Source organism: Prionailurus viverrinus, chromosome D2, assembly GCF_022837055.1.
Source record: "Prionailurus viverrinus isolate Anna chromosome D2, UM_Priviv_1.0, whole genome shotgun sequence".
Lineage (NCBI taxonomy): Eukaryota > Metazoa > Chordata > Mammalia > Carnivora > Felidae > Prionailurus > Prionailurus viverrinus.
Window position 1 is genome coordinate 60,053,318 of NC_062571.1, and position 17,686 is coordinate 60,071,003.

Here is a 17,686-nt window from a genome sequence, read left to right on the forward strand (position 1 = left end):
CCCCCGCGTGCCTGCCAAGGCCGACGCGGCCCGGATGCGACGGTGCCCTCCCCACCAACCGCGCACGTGACGGGAGGGGGGGGGCAGTTTTCTTACCCCTCCCCCTCCTCGAAACCCCGCCTTCTCCTGAGAGGCTGCGGCTTTCCATTGCGCCACTACCGGAGTGACCGCCGTGCCAGCCAGTCAGAACGCGACCCTTCCAGTAAGACCCGCCCCCTGTCGGTCCTGAGGTTCCTTCCCGCTCACACAGGAGTCACTTCCGAAGAGAGAGAACCGCCATGAAGAGAGAAGGGGGTGCCGCCCAACTCTGCTCCGACAGCCTCCCCGAGTCCCAGCAGCAAGACGGCAACCACGCACCCAACCTCTCCAGCCACAGCTCATGCCGCCGTCGCCAGCGGCGCCGACATGACAAGGCGCTGCATGCCCGCTAGGCCAGGTTTCCCCTCATCCCCAGCCCCGGGGTCGTCGCCCCCGCGCTGCCATCTGAGACCCGGTAGTACCGCCCCTGCTGCAGCGGGAAAGAGAACAAAGAGTCCTGGGGACAGGTACCGTGCAGAGGGCTGGAGAAGGGGCCGGGTCGCGGGGGCAAGGGTATGAGGGAGGACTGCGGACGCCCGCTCTTTCAGTTCCCGCCATCCTCCGCGAGCTTCGGGCCTCGGCGTTTTGCGGTCTGGCAAACCCCTGCCCCGCCTCCGCGCGGGGCCTTCTGGGACTTCGAGTTTTCTTTTCTGTAGTTGGGATGCAGGTCTCCGTTCAGTGACCGTAGCCAGGATGGCTACGGAGAGCCCGCCTTAGGTAGAACGTGATTTTTGTCCTTTACGATGGTGGACCCGGGGCCCTAACTGCTTAGTGCATATCTAGGTGGGTTATTCTGTACGTTGTCAGTTCTGATCGTAGTAGCTTAACAGTATAAATCTTTTCTAAATCGTGGGTGAAATTATGTACGATGGACGAGGGAAACCCTTCCACGAATTACTTTATAGCCCAGTATACACGATCATTCATACTTAAAAGGAACGTGCCGATCGGGAATGTGATGTTTTTTCCTTCAGTAACTACGCTTCTCCAAGAGGCTAGGTACCTTGTGAAGATTTTGTGGGAGCTATGTAATGAGATGGGGAATTTTATCAAATGACATCCTCTGACAATAAAATATGTTTAAATTCTCTACGCACTTGGTACTGTCTTTTTTATTTTAAGTTTTAAAAAGCTTGTAACTTAAATTTAACAGTAATTTTATCTTCTAATATTGTGCTACAGGTCTACAATCCCTTATCTCAATTATGAAAGCCGGAGTGCTGTGAAAATCAAAAGTTGTCAGTAAGTTTGGCACCACATCTTACTTGGCAGCCAAACCTGACTAGAACTAATGGAAAGCTGTATATGGTCATTATCTCATTAAGTGTATTTATATGCCGGAGAAATATTGATGCGTTCGCTTTGGGGGTGCAGTGTCACACCCGGTGGGGACTTTACATAATGCATCTAAGTTACCCCCTTTCTAAAATCCAGTAAATTAAAAATTCAAAAATACATTTGACCCCAAAAGTTTCAGATAAGGGCTTGTGAGCTGTTATAATTTTTTAAAGCTAGTTATAAATAACTAATGGGTATTTCTGTGCATATGAAATTAGGCAACTGTTCCTACTTGAAAGTTACATTCATGATTATTTTACAGATTTCTTGTGCGTTTTACCCAAAACCATTTTTCTCTCTGGTGTATTAATCAAAAAGGAGCCTGGGCTCTCATATTTTGGGAAGAGATAGAACGTTATTTAGTAATTAATGTAAAGGCGTATTTAGTATAGTCTTGAACTAGCTGCCGCTTAATCCTTTCCTTGTCTCTTTCCTCCCCCAGTAACTGAGAACATCATCTCCTTTCCTCCTTTGCAGAACCTCTAGCATTTCTAACTGTATTCTCCATCGGAGCCAATTTGGCTGGTATAATTTATTATATGCAAACAAATGCATAAATTCTTCCTTAGTCTGTCACTCCTATTCATTTCATAACCAGTTAGCCTTTCTACCAACATCTATCTCACAAACATGTGGACTCTCAGTAAACCATTATAGATGGATGTGGCTCCTTTAATGTGACCTGTAAAGTGTCCAAGGGACTTGGATGGTTCAAGTTTTCTCTGAGTATTCCCACCTCATAGTGGATAAATGTTTAGGGAAACTGGACATATACTGCTTCTCTTTCAGTAAAATGAATACATTTTAGCAGGATTTTGGCAGGAAGTTAACTTCTTGCTCTACGTATGACGTTCCTTTTTGTGCCGCTGACAAATAACTCTAGAAATATAAATCGGAGTACAAATTCCGGTAATGTGATTCACTTTGTTTTACTGTAAAGTGCAGAAATCCTTAAAACAATTCGGTTTTTGTAATTGTTAACTTTCTTCCTTTTCTCTGTTTCGTGTTTTCTCCAGGCAGTGTGTTATTTTTGTAAATACCATAAGAATTCCTAGATAAAAAATAAGATTTGAAACACTGTTTAGTCCTGAAGACTCATTCTAATTTTTGCTGTTACTTAGATTAACATCTTACTGTAGTACATAAAGAGGATAGTATAAGCTTGGTACTTAATCCTTTTTGCCTCTGGGCCAGCATGCCCTTCAACTCAGCTGCCTCCCCAGATGGGCCAAATCACCAATATTGCCATTCTACCATTTACTCTGGTTTTGAGTCTGTTTAGGTTTTAGTCTGTTTTTATAATCTCCATTATTCGTTTGGAAAACCTCTATTGAGCATTATTTTGTACCAGACACCGGAGATACCAAGCAATAGGATCAGATCCCCTCAAAATCATTTATTCTACCATGTAGCAGTAAGCTTGTCAGTCCTAGGAAGGACACTACCAATTCCATACTGGATCCATACTCCAATCTTATTTTGGTACTATAGATTGTATAAACCTCAGTTGTGCTTTCATAAATTTATGAAATGCAAATTATATTTTCAGTTTATTATAATCGGCTTAGCAAAGCATTCCTGCCATTGTCAGAACTTGATTAAACCAGGTAGTGAAATCAAATCTATATCCTGTAAACCAACTAGTATTCTCCCCTTAATCTGAATTATTGAGGTTTTAATATTTACTTATGTGATACCATATTAGTTATGCTTTTATTTTCAGGAAGCAGTCAATTATAGATTTCTTCAAACCAGCTTCAAAACAAGGTATGTATGCTATTAATGCATTTTTTGCAGGATCTTTTGAGGAGGGAGATAGAGTCAATTTTTAAATTTCTCTAAAAGCTCTTATTTGATTAAACCTAATGTTCAAATTGAAAATATGAAGATGCAGTGTTTTTTACAAAGATAAACCAGTTCTAAGCATCATGAAGAAACTTTTTGCTGTTATGCTTACATTTAAAATATTCCAGTCAATAATATTCATAATGCATACTATTTTGATCCTCTAATAACATTTTATAAACGGAGCCATAGTGAGCTTACAAGATGTAGCAAAAGGGAGCTTTATGAAAGTAAGGTTATTAAATAATAAGCCATGTCTTAATCCCCACCCCCCCCCATAAAATGTGTATCATCATCTAAATATTGATTTGAAAATTTTTGTTATAGTTTAGTACTTTAAATATTAACTTAAATAAATATACAAAATGTAATAGATTGTGTTACTTTTAATAACGTGCAATTTGTGTTTTAATTGGCCGTTTAGACAGACATATGTTGGATTCTCCACAAAAATCAGACATCAAATATGGAGGAAGTGGATTCTCCATCACTGGGACAGAACAGTTTGAAAGGAAACTATCCTCACCAAAAAAATCCAAACCCAAAAGGATGCCATCAGAAAAGAGCACTATTTTAGAGGCTTTCATGAAAGGTGTTAAAGAGCACCATAAAGATCGTGGTATACATGAGTCACGTCGACCTTGTGTGTCAATAGCCACCAAATATCCAAAGGCAGTTACAAAAGTCTATGTTCCTCCATATTGCCTGTCAAAGGAGATGAAGACACTGAAGAAAAAACATCGATCTCCAGAGAGAAGGAAGTCACTGTTCATTCATGAAAATAGCAGGGAGAAGAATGATAGAGATCGAGACAAGACCAGTGCAGATTCCAAAAAGCAGGCCACAGTGACAGAAGCTGACATCTTCAAGAACAGCTCTAGAAGTCTTAGCAGCAGGAGCAGCCTATCCAGGCACCACCCAGGAGAAAGTCCTTTGGGGGCTAAGTTCCAGTTGTCATTAGCTTCTTACTGCAGAGAAAGAGAACTAAAGAAGTTGAGGAGGGAGCAAATGGAGCAGAGAATCAACTCAGAAAATTCCTTCTCAAAAGCAAGCAATCTTTCCTTAAAATCCTCTAGTATAGAAAGAAAATGTAAACCAAGGCAGGAACAAAGTAAACAGAATGATGTCACACCTGGAAAGAGTAATCTTTCAAACCTGGTATGTGTAGTAATTACTGAATTAGCTTGGTTGCTGCTTTATTATATTTAGAACACTAAATCTAAAAGCATTTCATATATTTAATATTTTTTAACATTACATTGGTAGCTTTTGTTCAGGAAATACTGATACACGGCTTGTTTAAAAGCTAATTACATTAGGTTTCTTCCCAACTGTCCGTAGGACTCAGTAAAGCGGTATTTCTTGCCTTTAATTTTTTCAGACTGGGAACAAAAAATCTTTCTTAATCAAGGAAGTAAGCATTCTTTTTTTAGGCAAGTATAGTCATTTTTAAGCGAGGCTGTGCTGAAAGGAAATATTTGAGGAATAGAAAATCTAAAATAGTAGGAAATGGTTTAGAACAGAGGTTCTCAAAATGTGGTCCCCGGACTAATATCAGCATCACCTGGGAATTTAGAAATGCAAATTCTCAGGCTTAACCCTAGACTCAACCAGAAATTGGAGCTAAGAGTCCAGCGATCTGCAGTTACCAAGCCTTCTGGGTGCTTCTGATGTACTTTAAAGTTTTGAGATTCACTGATTTAGATTATGTAGAAGTCCTAAGGAATATAGATTCCTTAGAAGTCCTAAGTTGTCTTAGACAACTTAGATGATAACACTTAGAAAGCTATCCAGATATATCTTAACTTCATCGTATTCCCTTGAAAATAGACCAACTTTAGATTAGCATAAAAGGTGACCCTCTCCCTTAGAAAGATAAATACCTGTTTCGTAGAGCCTCTCTATGTACAGATGGAATAAAGGAAGATCAGATACCAAGAAAAGGCAGTGTTGGTAAGATGCTATGAGATTTTAAAACCAGATAGACCAAAAGTAAACCAAACTATGACACTTTTAAGAGTGAATGGAGATTGTTGCCTTATATATTGCTTGAAAATGTATTTGTAAACTCCAGGGTTTGTTTGCAAGGAGTTTGAGGTCTTTACCAGGGAGATTTGCTAACAATCAGTGGAGGTTTGTAACATTTGCTCCATCCTGAGATTTCAGTGTTTGGTGGTGCATCAGCACTTGAAGTATTGAAGAGTAAGTTGTATCTGTTTAATTGGCAAATATTAAGCTTACTGTTTATCAAAATAATGGTATAGTGCTCTAATATTAATCTTGAATTAATATAAATCCCTAAATTTGTATTTTGAAAACTGGCTTTATTTTTTATGCCATTTTTACCTTTTTATGATATAAAGGCCCTTCGTTTTTGTAAAACTTTAAGAGTTTAAAATATTTTACTATAAAAGTTTGAGTTTACCTCCAAATGAAGTGCTTGCTTTATTTGGTCTAGAAATCTGTGTTTAGATGTTAGGAAGAAAAGTTCATATTCTTTCCTGGCCCCAGTTCCTAATTAATTTTTTCTCCTTTTGCTAAAAGGAAAATGGACATTTCTCAAGGAAAAGAGCCTCTTCTGATTCATGGGAACCTGCTTCAGGTAGAATCAAAATTAATTTATTAATTTTTAAATAAAATTGTACGTCAGTGGCACTTTTTAAAAACAAATTTGTTTAAATGCACAGTTGGCTTCCTAGAGGTGAATTGAATGTCTCAGATTAGTTAAGAGTTTAGTAAAATTACATCGAAAAGGAATAGTCCTTGAATTTAGTTTGTGTAGCCCATGGTTTGTCTTGACTTTTTTGCCTCTTTTAAGAGTTCCTAGCAACATGTTTCTCATTTTGGTATTCAGTGTTCTGCTGAATCTTGCCTACATCAAGCAGCATAATCTTACATTATTGGAATTATGGACTATCTGAGGTCTTGGTATTATAGATGCTTTGTATAAAGTTGAAACTGCTATCATGATCCAAAACAGTGTTATCCTAATATTTCAAATATTAAGATACCTTTTTAATATCAAATTTCAAGGACACCTGTATGATAACTGGTTTGTACTTCTAGTATCTGTTGGCTGAGCAAATAACATAATAACAAACAGCTAGTGTTAATTCAGTAATTCCTAAAGTATCTTTACCTTTCTTTAAACTAGAAAATAGAACAGTATAAAATTCAAACACTTGCAGAAATTTATAACAGAAAATGAAAGGCCCTTAGAAATAACAACCATTAATAGTCTAGTGTATCAGATTTTTTTCTGCCATGATTACAAACTTTGAAAAATGGATTTTACAGATTTCTACACTCAGTAAGATACAGTGGACATAATGATAACAGCCAAGGTTTATTGAGCACTTACTGTGTGCCATGCCCTCTTCTATGTGCTTTTAACTTGTTTGATCTTCACATCTTTTTAAGATACTTTTAAAAATGAAAAAACAGGTACAGAGAAACAGTTGCGACTCCTTGTTCTTCAGGTTTCATGTAAAACTCTTAGTTTTTTTAAGTGTATTTATTTTGAGAGAGAGCACAAGCAGGGGAGCGGCAGAGAGAGGGAGAGAGAGAATCCCAAGCAGGCTCCAGGCTGTCAGTGAAGAGCCCAATACAGGGCCCGATCTCACAACCATGAGATCATGACCTGAGCTGAAATCAAGAGTCAGGTGCTTAACTGATGGAGCCACCCAGGTGCCCCTCATGTAAAATTCTGTTTTTTATATATTCTAGAGGTACATTGCATTTTGACCAGGTGATCTCAGGTGTTAAAATCCGAAACCATAGTTTACCATCATAGAAGGAGCTTCTAGAATACAGGAATAAATTTGAAGTTTTATGTGGTTCTTAAAGTTTTTATTTAATTTTTAAAAATTTTTTTATGTTTATTCATTTTTGAAAGACAGAGAGAGAGAGAGCACAAGCAGGTGTGGGGCGGAGAGAGAGGGGGGACACAGAATCTGAAGCAGGCTCCAGGCTCTGAGCTGTCAGCGCAGAGCCCAACGTGGGGCTCGAACTCACGAACTGAGAGATCATGACCTGAGCCGAAGTCGGACGCTCAACCGACTGAGCCACCCAGGCGCCCCAATTTTTTATTTAATTTTTACATTACTGTTGGTTTTAGTGATCAAATTTCATTGAATTTTGACATTATGAAGTACAAGAACAATAATTTCTTAGCAATGAGATTATTCCTGTACTCACGGTATTACACATTTGTAATAAATGATCACTTTGCACTGAGGTGAGCAGAAGAACAAAATATTTTTAGGTTTGCTCTGCCAACATAAGGGGCTGCTGGTGGTGGTGTTGCCACCAAGCTCTTCAGCTTTTTTTCTCTCTGATAATGACTAAGATAAAAATTCTCTTCAGTTCATGGTTGCAAATTTCATCAGTGTTGCCTGCAGTAGTTTCATTTATACAAACCCACATACTGAAGTTTTTGAACAGTGCTTGAAAAAGATGTTTTCTGCCTATTGTCACAGGCAGATTTAAGATGGTTGCCTTCACTTATATTTTTATTTCTAATATCTTTGCATGTTTCATAATCATTAATTATGGTTTTTATAGTTTTTAAAAATTTATGTTATTTTTTTAAGTTTATTTATTTATTTTTGAAAGAGGGAGGGAGAGAGAGAATCCCAAGCCGGCTCCGCACTGTCAGCGTGGAATCCGGTGCAGGGCTCAAACTCATGAACTGAGCCACCCTGGTGCCCCTTATGGTATTGCTTTCTTAATAAATACACATTTATACTGCATTTGACCATCAACAGAATATAAAGGACATAAAGGGCTTTTTCACTCTAGATAACATGAAGAATGCTACTGCTATTATACTTCTCAGTTGTGAGGGTGATATATATAATCACACCTTTATTAATCACACACAAGTTAAAAGATGTCAGAAATGTTGCTAAAGACATTTAGCCCTGGGGTCTTGCAGAGTCCTGTCCTTGTGCTGCATTCTGAGGTCCAACTTATTCTAACATCCCTTGCTTATTCTATAATTTATTAATGACCTATCTTCTATTAATGAACATTTGGGTTTTTACCTTTTTTGTATTTACAAACTCAATCCCTGTCTATTTTATATATATATTAACAGATATTTGAAATGTGCTTAAACAGTCTACAGTTTGTACAAGCAGTGCAAAAAGAATCATGCAGGTAACCCACTGCCCTAGAGAACTTGCAGAAGGGGAGCCTACCTATGGTACCAGTTCAACGTCCTCTAATTCTAGGTGTCAGAGCTCTTAATAAGCTGCTTTTTCCTAAACTTTGCCCAAAAACAGTTTCTCTCTCCTCCTGGTCAGGTCTTCAATTCTTGAGGAAAGCAGGAATTTCTCCTCATTTCTAGCTGTATATAAATTGATTTCTCTAGGAGAATGGAACTGAATTCATACTGGCGGTTCTGTAGGTATCTTTTTTGTAACCTCAAACTTAAAATATTATCAGTGTAAATCCACCCCAAGTCTTCTTTTTCTTGGTTATTCGATTTCTAATCCTATACTCTAAGGGACTCCTGTTCTTTTTTATATGACAGTTAACCCAGTAAACTGAGTGGGCATAGGATGGTTTTTTCAGGTAATAGGAAATATCTGGAGAAAAATGGAGATAGCAGCATTTGTTTATTAATTGATTTTTCATGTTTATAAATTGAATTTTTCAGATTATATATTAAATTACCCAAATAATTGCTTTTAACTCTTGAATTATTTTATTTTCTTAAACTGTTGATGATTTGAGGACATCTACCCATATGCAGAGAGAAACTTGATTTGGGGAGTACTGATTATGTAAATAGTAATATTTAATGAATAATGGGTTTTAATTAATGACACTTTATTTATTTATTTATTTATTTATTTATTTGGGGGTGGGGGCAACAGCAAAGGTTAGAGAGAATCCCAAGCAGGCTCCGCACTGTCAGTGCAAGGCCCGACACAGGGCTCAATCCTATGAACCTATACATCACACTTTTAAATACAATGAGAAATTTTTTAAACTTGGTTAACTCAAATAGATATGCTTTACTAAAGGTCTTCTGGATGAAACTCCTAAATCTAGGTGGCTTAAAACAACAGAAATTTATTTTCTCATGGTCCTAGAAACTAGAAATCCAAAATTAAGATTATTAGCAGGGCCGTGCTCTAACCAGTCTAGGAGAGAATCCTTCCTTGCCTTTTCTAGCTTCTGGTGTTTGCCTACAATTCTTGGCATTCCTTGACTTGTAGATGCAGCACTCCTATCACATGGCATCTTTTCCCTGTGTGTTTTCACATCATCTTCCCTCTTCAAGTGTGCCTCCATGTCCAAATTTTGCCTTTTGAAGGAACCCAAAGAGAAAGGTACTTGGGTTCAACCAAAACGCCTCCCTGCTCCGCCCAGAGAAGCACGTCTTTGTGAGAACCAATGGAAAGGAGCTTGAGGTGCTGCAATCCATTCCCTATGAATTCATGGCATGATAATGTAAAAAAAAAAAAAAGATTGCAAATTTCCCCTTTATCTAAGGACACCAGTTATGACTGCATTAGGACCCACCCAAATGACCTCATTTTAATTTGATTACCCCTGTAAAGATCCTGTTTCGAGTTAAAGTCAGACTCTGAGATTCTGGGAGTCATTTTCCAGAATTCATCCACAACTCATAACTCAGCTGAAGACTAGAAGGATGCACAGGAAAAATGAAACACTGGCAAGAGAAACTTGGGTGGATTTTTTTTAATTGAGAAATTAAAATTTGTCTGCTTTCAACTAGTGATTATATACATGTTTTAAGGTACTATAAATTTAGATGTAGAAGTATTTCATTTCTGGAAGCAGATAGTCCTTGGTCTAAGAAAGAATATCTGAACTTTGAGGGAAAGTGCCTTTCCAATCATTTCCATGATACAGATAAGCAATTTTTGTGTTTGGGGAGCAGCACCTTAAATTTTGTTTGGGTGATAAACTTTTAATAGCTTTGGAATGAAAATGAGCGTTGTCATTAGCTTTAAATTTCTTAAGACACCACTATTTATTATTAATAAAATAAATGGTAGTATGAACTCTTTTTCCTTATCCTACATATGTTAAATGATCTCAGCCTAAACTTTTAGAATTTAAGCTTTTTGTTGGAGTGTTCTAAACACTCACTGAATAAACTTTACTAAGATAGGAAAATATACTTTTCACTAATCTGGCAAAAATTAAATTTTAGCAGGGTCTAAGCAGAATAAATTCCCTGACAAAAGAAAAAGGAACTCTGTGGACTCAGATCTGAAAAGCACAAGAGAATCTATAATGCCAAAAGTAAAAGAGTCCTTCCTTGAGAAGCGTCCTGACGGATCACATCAGAGAGAGAAATTTATAAAACATATTGCACTGAAGACACCTGGGGATGTGTTGCGCTTGGAAGATATATCCAAGGAACCCAGTGAAGAAGTTGATCGCTCCTCTGGAGGCTTGGCACCTTCAAATTCTGGCCACCATTCTTCCAGGAATAGTGACCAAATCCGTGTGGCAAGTACCAAAGAGACTAAGATGCAGAAACCCCACTTATCTTTACCTCAGGAAAAGTCTGCCGATAAAAAAGCTAGCAGCCTTCAGAAAAATAAACCTGCTAGCTCTGTGGCGTCAAAGGAGACAAAACTTCTACCTTTACTTTCCCATGTTCCAAGTGCTGGTTCCTCTCGGGTACCATTAAATGCTAAAAATTGCACTCTTCCAGTTCCTAAAAAAGAAAAAGAGCGTTCCTCATCTAAAGAATGTTCTGGGCATTCTACAGAGTCCTCCAAACACAAGGAACACAAAGCAAAGACTGATAAAGCTGATTCTAATGTATCTTCAGGGAAAATTTCTGGGGGATCTTTGCATTCAGAATATGGCACTCCTACAAAGTCTCCCCCAGCTGCTTTGGAAGTTGTGCCATGTATCCCAAGCCCTACAGCACCTTCAGATAAAGCCCCTTCAGATAAAGAGAGTTCAGGAAATTCCAATGCAGGTAGCAGTGCACTGAAAAGAAAACTAAGGGGTGATTTTGATAGTGATGAAGAAAGTTTAGGTTACAACCTAGACAGTGATGAGGAAGAGGAAACATTAAAATCACTGGAAGAAATAATGGCTTTGAACTTCAATCAGACTCCCACAACTACAGGAAAGCCTCCTGCTCTTTCCAAGGGGCTTAGATCTCAGTCATCAGACTATACAGTAAGTAGTTCTGTGACATTTATCTTTACTTGAAGAGGGAAAGATTGATTAGTAGAGGGATAAATGGTTAGAACTTATTTTAAAATTTAGTATTTGTTGTGATTCATAATTGGACTGAAACTGGTATAGTTCTTGTTTGGTTGTAATGGGTTTCCCATATCTTTAGTTTTATTACTGTAAATCAGTGGTCTCCAAACTTTTTAGATCATACACACTTCTATTAGTAAAAAAAAATTTTTAAGCATGTACTCCAATATATATGTATACGTATAGATTATATACATGTACCACTATACTGCTGTGTACTTGCTAAAATATATACAAAAACAGAATTTAAAAGGAAGAAGAGAAAAGTATTTTCCTTTAGAAGTTATGTAGAAGTTACTATAGACTAAGTTCTACTGGAGTTTCTATAGAAGTTCCATATAAATAGAAGTTCTATTATTTTCTTCCTGCACCCCAATGGATCACCTTGCACACCCCCTGCTTTGGAGACCACTGCTGTAAATGAAGGTAGAGTGTAGAAATGTTGTTAATTGTGGTGTGCAATTTTATTTATAAAGTGCTTCATTCTATCTTGGGGATAAGCTGCATTAAATTCTAGTATGTCTGTAAAATTTGGTGGGGAAGGTGTTAATGTTCCATGGTAACACCTAAAAATTGGTAGTTTGATTCCACTAAAATAGAATTTAAAAATAAAGACAGGGTAGCCATGGAGCCCTTGGGTGTTTGCAGTCAGTTCCTAAGGCTGGCAGGGTTTTGTAAGTAGTGCCTTTCCTAATAAATGGTAAAATCAAATTGCCTGCAGTACAAAATAATAGATTTAAAGCATGATGGTGAAAATTCTCTAAGAAAGGTATCCTCCTGGCCTAGGTTATTAAAAGAGAAAATATTCTTTAGTACTCTGAATAACTTAAAACATCCAAGTTCTTCTAAGATATGTTATGAAGTATCCTTAAATTTTCTTCTGTTTTAGGAACATGTTCATAGTGGAACATACACAAATACTTTAGAACGTCTAGTGAAAGAGATGGAAGACACTCAAAGGTTAGTTAGCATCGTGACTACCTTGCTAAATTTAACGTTCTCCTTATTTGCGTGGCTGGCTTTCAGTTTACCTTAAAAAATCATGAGAAATTCGCATTTTGTGCTAGTACTATTACCGCAGTTTTGCAGTCAATTGTGTTAGAAATAAAGTATTCTTGTTCACAGGCTGAGTGAAAAGCTCAGGTTTTTATGGTTTGCTGCATTCAGTAATAATACAAATTCCTTTCCACTTACCACAACTAGAATCTAACTAGTAGCTGAAATTCTTGATCAAAAGTATGGGGAGAATTTTTTGTGCATTTTTTTTATTGTGATAAAATATAGATAACTTCAGTTACCATTCTAATCATTTTGAGATGAGCAGTTCAGTGGCATTAAGTACATTCACATTGTTGTGCAACCATCACCACCATCCACCTCCAGAACTTTTTTTTTCATCTTCCCTAATGGAAATTCCATACCCATTAAATAATAACTCCCCATCTTCCTCTTCTCCCAGCCCTTGGCAACTACCATTCTGCTTTCTGTCTGTATGAAACTAACTACTCTGGATACCTCGTATAAATGAGATCATACAGTATTTGTCCATTTATACTGGCTTATTTCGCTTCGCATAGAGTCTTCAGGGTTTATCTGTGTTGTAGCATGTATCAATTTCCTTTTTAAGGTTGGATAATATTCTGTTGTATGTATATACCACATTTTATTTATCCATTCATCCTTTGATGGACACTTGAATTACTTCTATTTTTTGGCTGTTGGACATGTTGCTGCTGTGAACATGATGTAGAAATATCTCTTCAAGTCCCTACTCAATTCTTTTGTGTATATACCCAAAAGTAGAATTGCTGGATCATACAGTGATTCTATACATAATTTTTTGATGAATTGCCATACTGTTTTCCACAGTGGCTGCACCATTTTGCATTCCCACCAGCAGTGCCCAAGGGTTCCAGTTTTTCTACATCCTCACCAAGACTTGATATTTTTTGGTTTTTTGGTAATAGCCATCCGAATGAGGATGAAGTGGTTCCTCATTATAGTTTTGATTTTCACTTTCCTAATAACTAATGATGTTGAGAATCTTTTCATGTCCTTATCAGCCGTTTGTATAGCTTCTTTGGAGAAATGTTTATTCCGATCCTTTGCTCATTTTTTAATTGAGTGGTTTGGGGGTTTTTTTGTTTGCATAGGTAGAACTTTTTAAAATATTCATATGTTCACCTAGTCCAAATTTTGAAACCAGCATGGCCAGACATGGTATTTCCACATCAAGTTGCTCTTAAGGAAGAAGTGTAGAATTGTGTGTCTCTCTCTTTCTCTCTCTGTCACTGTACCTCTCTCCCTCTCTCACACACACACATACACACACAGAAACCAAAAAGTTGAGGATCATAATGGCCCTAATAAAATTTGCGTCACTAGTTGCAAACTGATTTTGCTAATGAGGGGAAAAATATATTCCTTATTTAAGGAATATCCTCAAAACTACCCCAGAGAACTTCACTAAAAGCTCAGCTGACTTGAAGTGGGTATAGATGTGTCCCAAACTTGATAAACAAGTTAGCTAACCATAGGAATTACAATTAGTAGGTCAGAAGTGTTCTCTTTTCTACATTTAGTTAGAGAAATTATCTCTATTATAAAATTCTTTTAAACATTTTCATGAATTCATGTGATTTGTGATGTCAGATCTGAAGTGGTTTATTTAAATTGAACGTTGTACAGACCAGAGGCAAAGATGCTAGTTTGATGTGATGATTGATTCTTTCCTGTATTGATAGAGCATTATATTTACTGCTCATTTACTATTGTCTTATACTCATCTACTGTGGGACGGGAGCTGGGAGTAAGGACCTTGATTAAAATAACTTATTCCTGGCAAGCAGTATAAGCAAGGACTGCAGAGCTAGATTCTCTGGCTTTGAATCCCAGCTCCTTGCATTGTGAGCTTGAGCAAATTAGCTTTCCTAAAGTCTGTTCCCTCATGTATAAAATGGGTAATAATAAACTACTACATGGGGTTGTTGTGAGGGTGAAAAGAATTAATACGTAAAGTCCTTAGTACATGCCTGTCACGTAGTAAGTGCTCAGCGTTAGCTATTGTGATGCTAGTGAAGATGACAATGATGCTGCTAGAAAGCCTGATTAACATGGTCAGGTTGTGTTTTATCTTTTGGTGCTGCTTTTAGGCATAAACTAAAGATTATTATTAGGGTAAACCATTTACTGTAACATTCTTTCAATTCACAGGCTAGATGAACTGCAGAAGCAACTACAGGAAGACATAAGGCAGGGCCGAGGTATTAAATCCCCCATCAGAATTGGAGATCAAGACAGTACAGATGATGAGGATGGCCTCTTAGAAGAGCACAGGTATAGCATTTTTTATAATGTATACTCTATTTAAAGCTTACATTTTTTTAATTTTGTGTGAAATAAATGGACCTTTGATGGGTTATTTACTTAGTAATCTGTGATGGTTTTCTAATCCATCCATGATGAGTTTGAAGGATAGATGTTAAGGCCAAGTTGCATTTTTGTCTTTTCTCCTGGTCATGGTTTCTTTTCACACAGACCCATTTACTGGTTTTGGACTAACTACTAGCGAAAAGTGGGAGGAACAAAACACATGTTCTCATGCTAGTCTTCTTATCTGGAATTAACATTGTTCCTAAGAAAAGTTTTCTTTGTACCCAACCTTTAAATACAAAACCATATACAGTGTAACTGTCTGGTATTCAATAATTTTTTTTTTTTCCCAGGGAATTTCTAAAGAAATTTTCAGTTACAATTGATGCTATTCCTGATCATCACCCAGGTGAAGAAATATTTAATTTCCTCAATTCCGGAAAAATTTTCAATCAGTATACCTTGGATTTAAGAGACTCTGGCTTTATAGGACAGAGCGCTGTAGAAAAGCTTATTCTTAAGTAAGTAGAAAAATAGAAAAACATTTTACTTTTTCCCATATAAAAATTTTCCTTAAAGGAGTTCTAACTGGCATAATCTCCTAAGAGATTAATTTCTGTGATAACCTATTCAGTTTCCTAATCCTCATTACTATTGTTTTTTGTGTTTTATTAATTATGGAATCAGTGTAAGATGGTCTCTTGGCATATTACATGCCTAACTAATAAAGATTAGTTGGGATTAAGATTAGCATATAATAACAGCAGCTGTCAAAATAGCAGGGGCTTTAAACAAGAAGTAGATTCCTTTCTTATGTGAAAGAAGTTCAGAGATGGGAAGTCCAGGACTGGTGTTCCACCATATAATCTTTCTTTGCCACCATCCTTAGCACCTGGTTGCCTCAAGTGCTACTGGTCTTCCAGTCTTTACATTCAAATTCCCAGAAATCCCACACATTTCTACTTATGGCTAGTTAGGTAGAACTTAGTCAACATGGCCACACCTAATTAATAAGGAAGACTGGGAAATTATTTTTGTTTCAGGCAGCAAGTGTACCTAGATAAAAATCAGTGTTCAGTTGCCAGGAGGAAAGGCAAGAATAGGCATTGGGATGGGCAGCTACCAGTCTGTACCACAATGCCCAAACTGGTCTAATTTCTCTCAGTGCATGAAATCTCAGATCCAGAGAGATCACGTTAATTCCGGTGTGAGGTTTTGGAAGTACAAACCCAAGCTGGCAAAAGCAGATGATGCGCTAAGCTTGATAGATACTTTCTCAACACTACCAGCTAGTGTAGATTTGTCCACCACATAAATCTGGAGGTAGGCCAACAGACTGGATCAGCTTTAGGCTATCACTTGAATTTCCTTTATGAGTAACCCATCCATATTGGGGTAGAGTCCACCTCCATGGACTGAGGATGGTGTGCTTGCTCGTTTCCCTATAATGTCAGATGTGATGGTGGTAGAAGTTTCTTACCATGAAAGTAACAGTCATTAATTTCATTTTGTTTTTTCAGATCAGGAAAAACAGATCAAATTTTTTTGACAACACAAGGCTTCCTTACCTCTGCTTATCACTATGTCCAGTGTCCTATACCTGTGTTAAAGTGGCTGTTTCGGGTAAGAGAACGTTTGGGGAGTATAGTTGTCTCCTGTTGCATTTCCTAGTCAAAAGCAAGCAAAATACCACATTTGCACATTACTAGAGAAAAAATTAGCATATCAAACCCATGATTTCAGTGGGTTAAAATGAGGCAAAAAGAGTCAGTGTAGGTAGATTATAAAGGAAATGCTAATGCCAGTAGTGTGCAGAATAGTCCGTAATGTTAGTTGTGCCTAAGACATTTCATCACACTGGTAAGTCATTATTATAGTTAGGCTTTTTTTTTCTTTTTTAATGTTTATTTTTGAGACAGAGAAAGACAGCGCAAGTGGGAGAGGCGCAGGGAGAGAGGGAGACATAGAATTCGAAGCAGGCTTCAGGCTCTGAGCTATGAGCACAGAGCTTGACATGGGGCTCAAACCCACGAACCAGGAGATTGTGACGTGAGCTAAAAAAAGTCAGACGCTTAACCGACTGAGCCACCCGGCCACCCCTATTACACTTAGTTTTAGAAGAGTTCTAATTCTTACATTATCTGTTTTGGGGGTGGGAGCTTTGTGGGGTTTTTAAAAATCCTTTTTTTTTTTTTTATAAATTTTTTTTTTCAACGTTTATTTATTTTTTGGGGGACAGAGAGAGTCAGAGCATGAACGGGGGAGGGGCAGAGAGAGAGGGAGACACAGAATCGGAAACAGGCTCCAGGCTCTGAGCCATCAGCCCAGAGCCTGACGCGGGGCTCGAACTCACAGACCGTGAGATCGTGACCTGGCTGAAGTCGGACGCTTAACCGACTGCGCCACCCAGGCGCCCCTAAAAATCTTTTTTTGTCCCATTTTTATGGAGATTAGTGCATAGATATTTTTAGGATTTTACTTGTTTTCTAATATTTCCCCATTTGTATATAAATATCTCCAACCAAATGTTTCTCTTCCCCATTCATGTTTAATTCTTAAGTCTGCTTAAGTAATTATATAAATTTGGGGCGCCTGGGTGGCTCAGTTGGTTGAGTATCTGACTTTAGCTCAGGTCGTGATCTCACAGTCCGGAGTTCGAGCCCTGCATCAGGCTCTGTGCTGACAGCTTGGAGCCTGGAGTCTGCTTCAGATTCTGTGTCTCCCTCTCTCTCTGCCCCTCCCCTACTCATGCTCTGTCTCTCTCTCTCTCTGTCAAAAGTAAGTA

At 37.9% G+C, this 17,686-nt stretch overlaps 1 protein-coding gene across 2 annotated transcripts in view; it reads left to right on the plus strand.

Moving 5' to 3' along the window:
- The first annotated feature begins 241 nt into the window (after nt 1-241).
- SLF2 (SMC5-SMC6 complex localization factor 2) overlaps nt 242-17,686 on the plus strand; it is a 45,744-nt gene continuing 28,299 nt past the window's right edge. Inside the window, exons 1-9 of one of the 2 annotated variants that reach the window (XM_047825142.1) lie at nt 242-545; nt 3,140-3,183; nt 3,686-4,419; nt 5,806-5,863; nt 10,454-11,442; nt 12,419-12,489; nt 14,743-14,865; nt 15,255-15,422; nt 16,422-16,524. In XM_047825142.1, coding sequence (XP_047681098.1) covers nt 406-545; nt 3,140-3,183; nt 3,686-4,419; nt 5,806-5,863; nt 10,454-11,442; nt 12,419-12,489; nt 14,743-14,865; nt 15,255-15,422; nt 16,422-16,524 — 2,430 coding nt within the window. In that variant the 5' untranslated portion in view covers nt 242-405. The remainder of the gene's footprint in view (nt 546-3,139; nt 3,184-3,685; nt 4,420-5,805; nt 5,864-10,453; nt 11,443-12,418; nt 12,490-14,742; nt 14,866-15,254; nt 15,423-16,421; nt 16,525-17,686) is intronic. The other variant, XM_047825143.1, reaches the window with a different exon arrangement.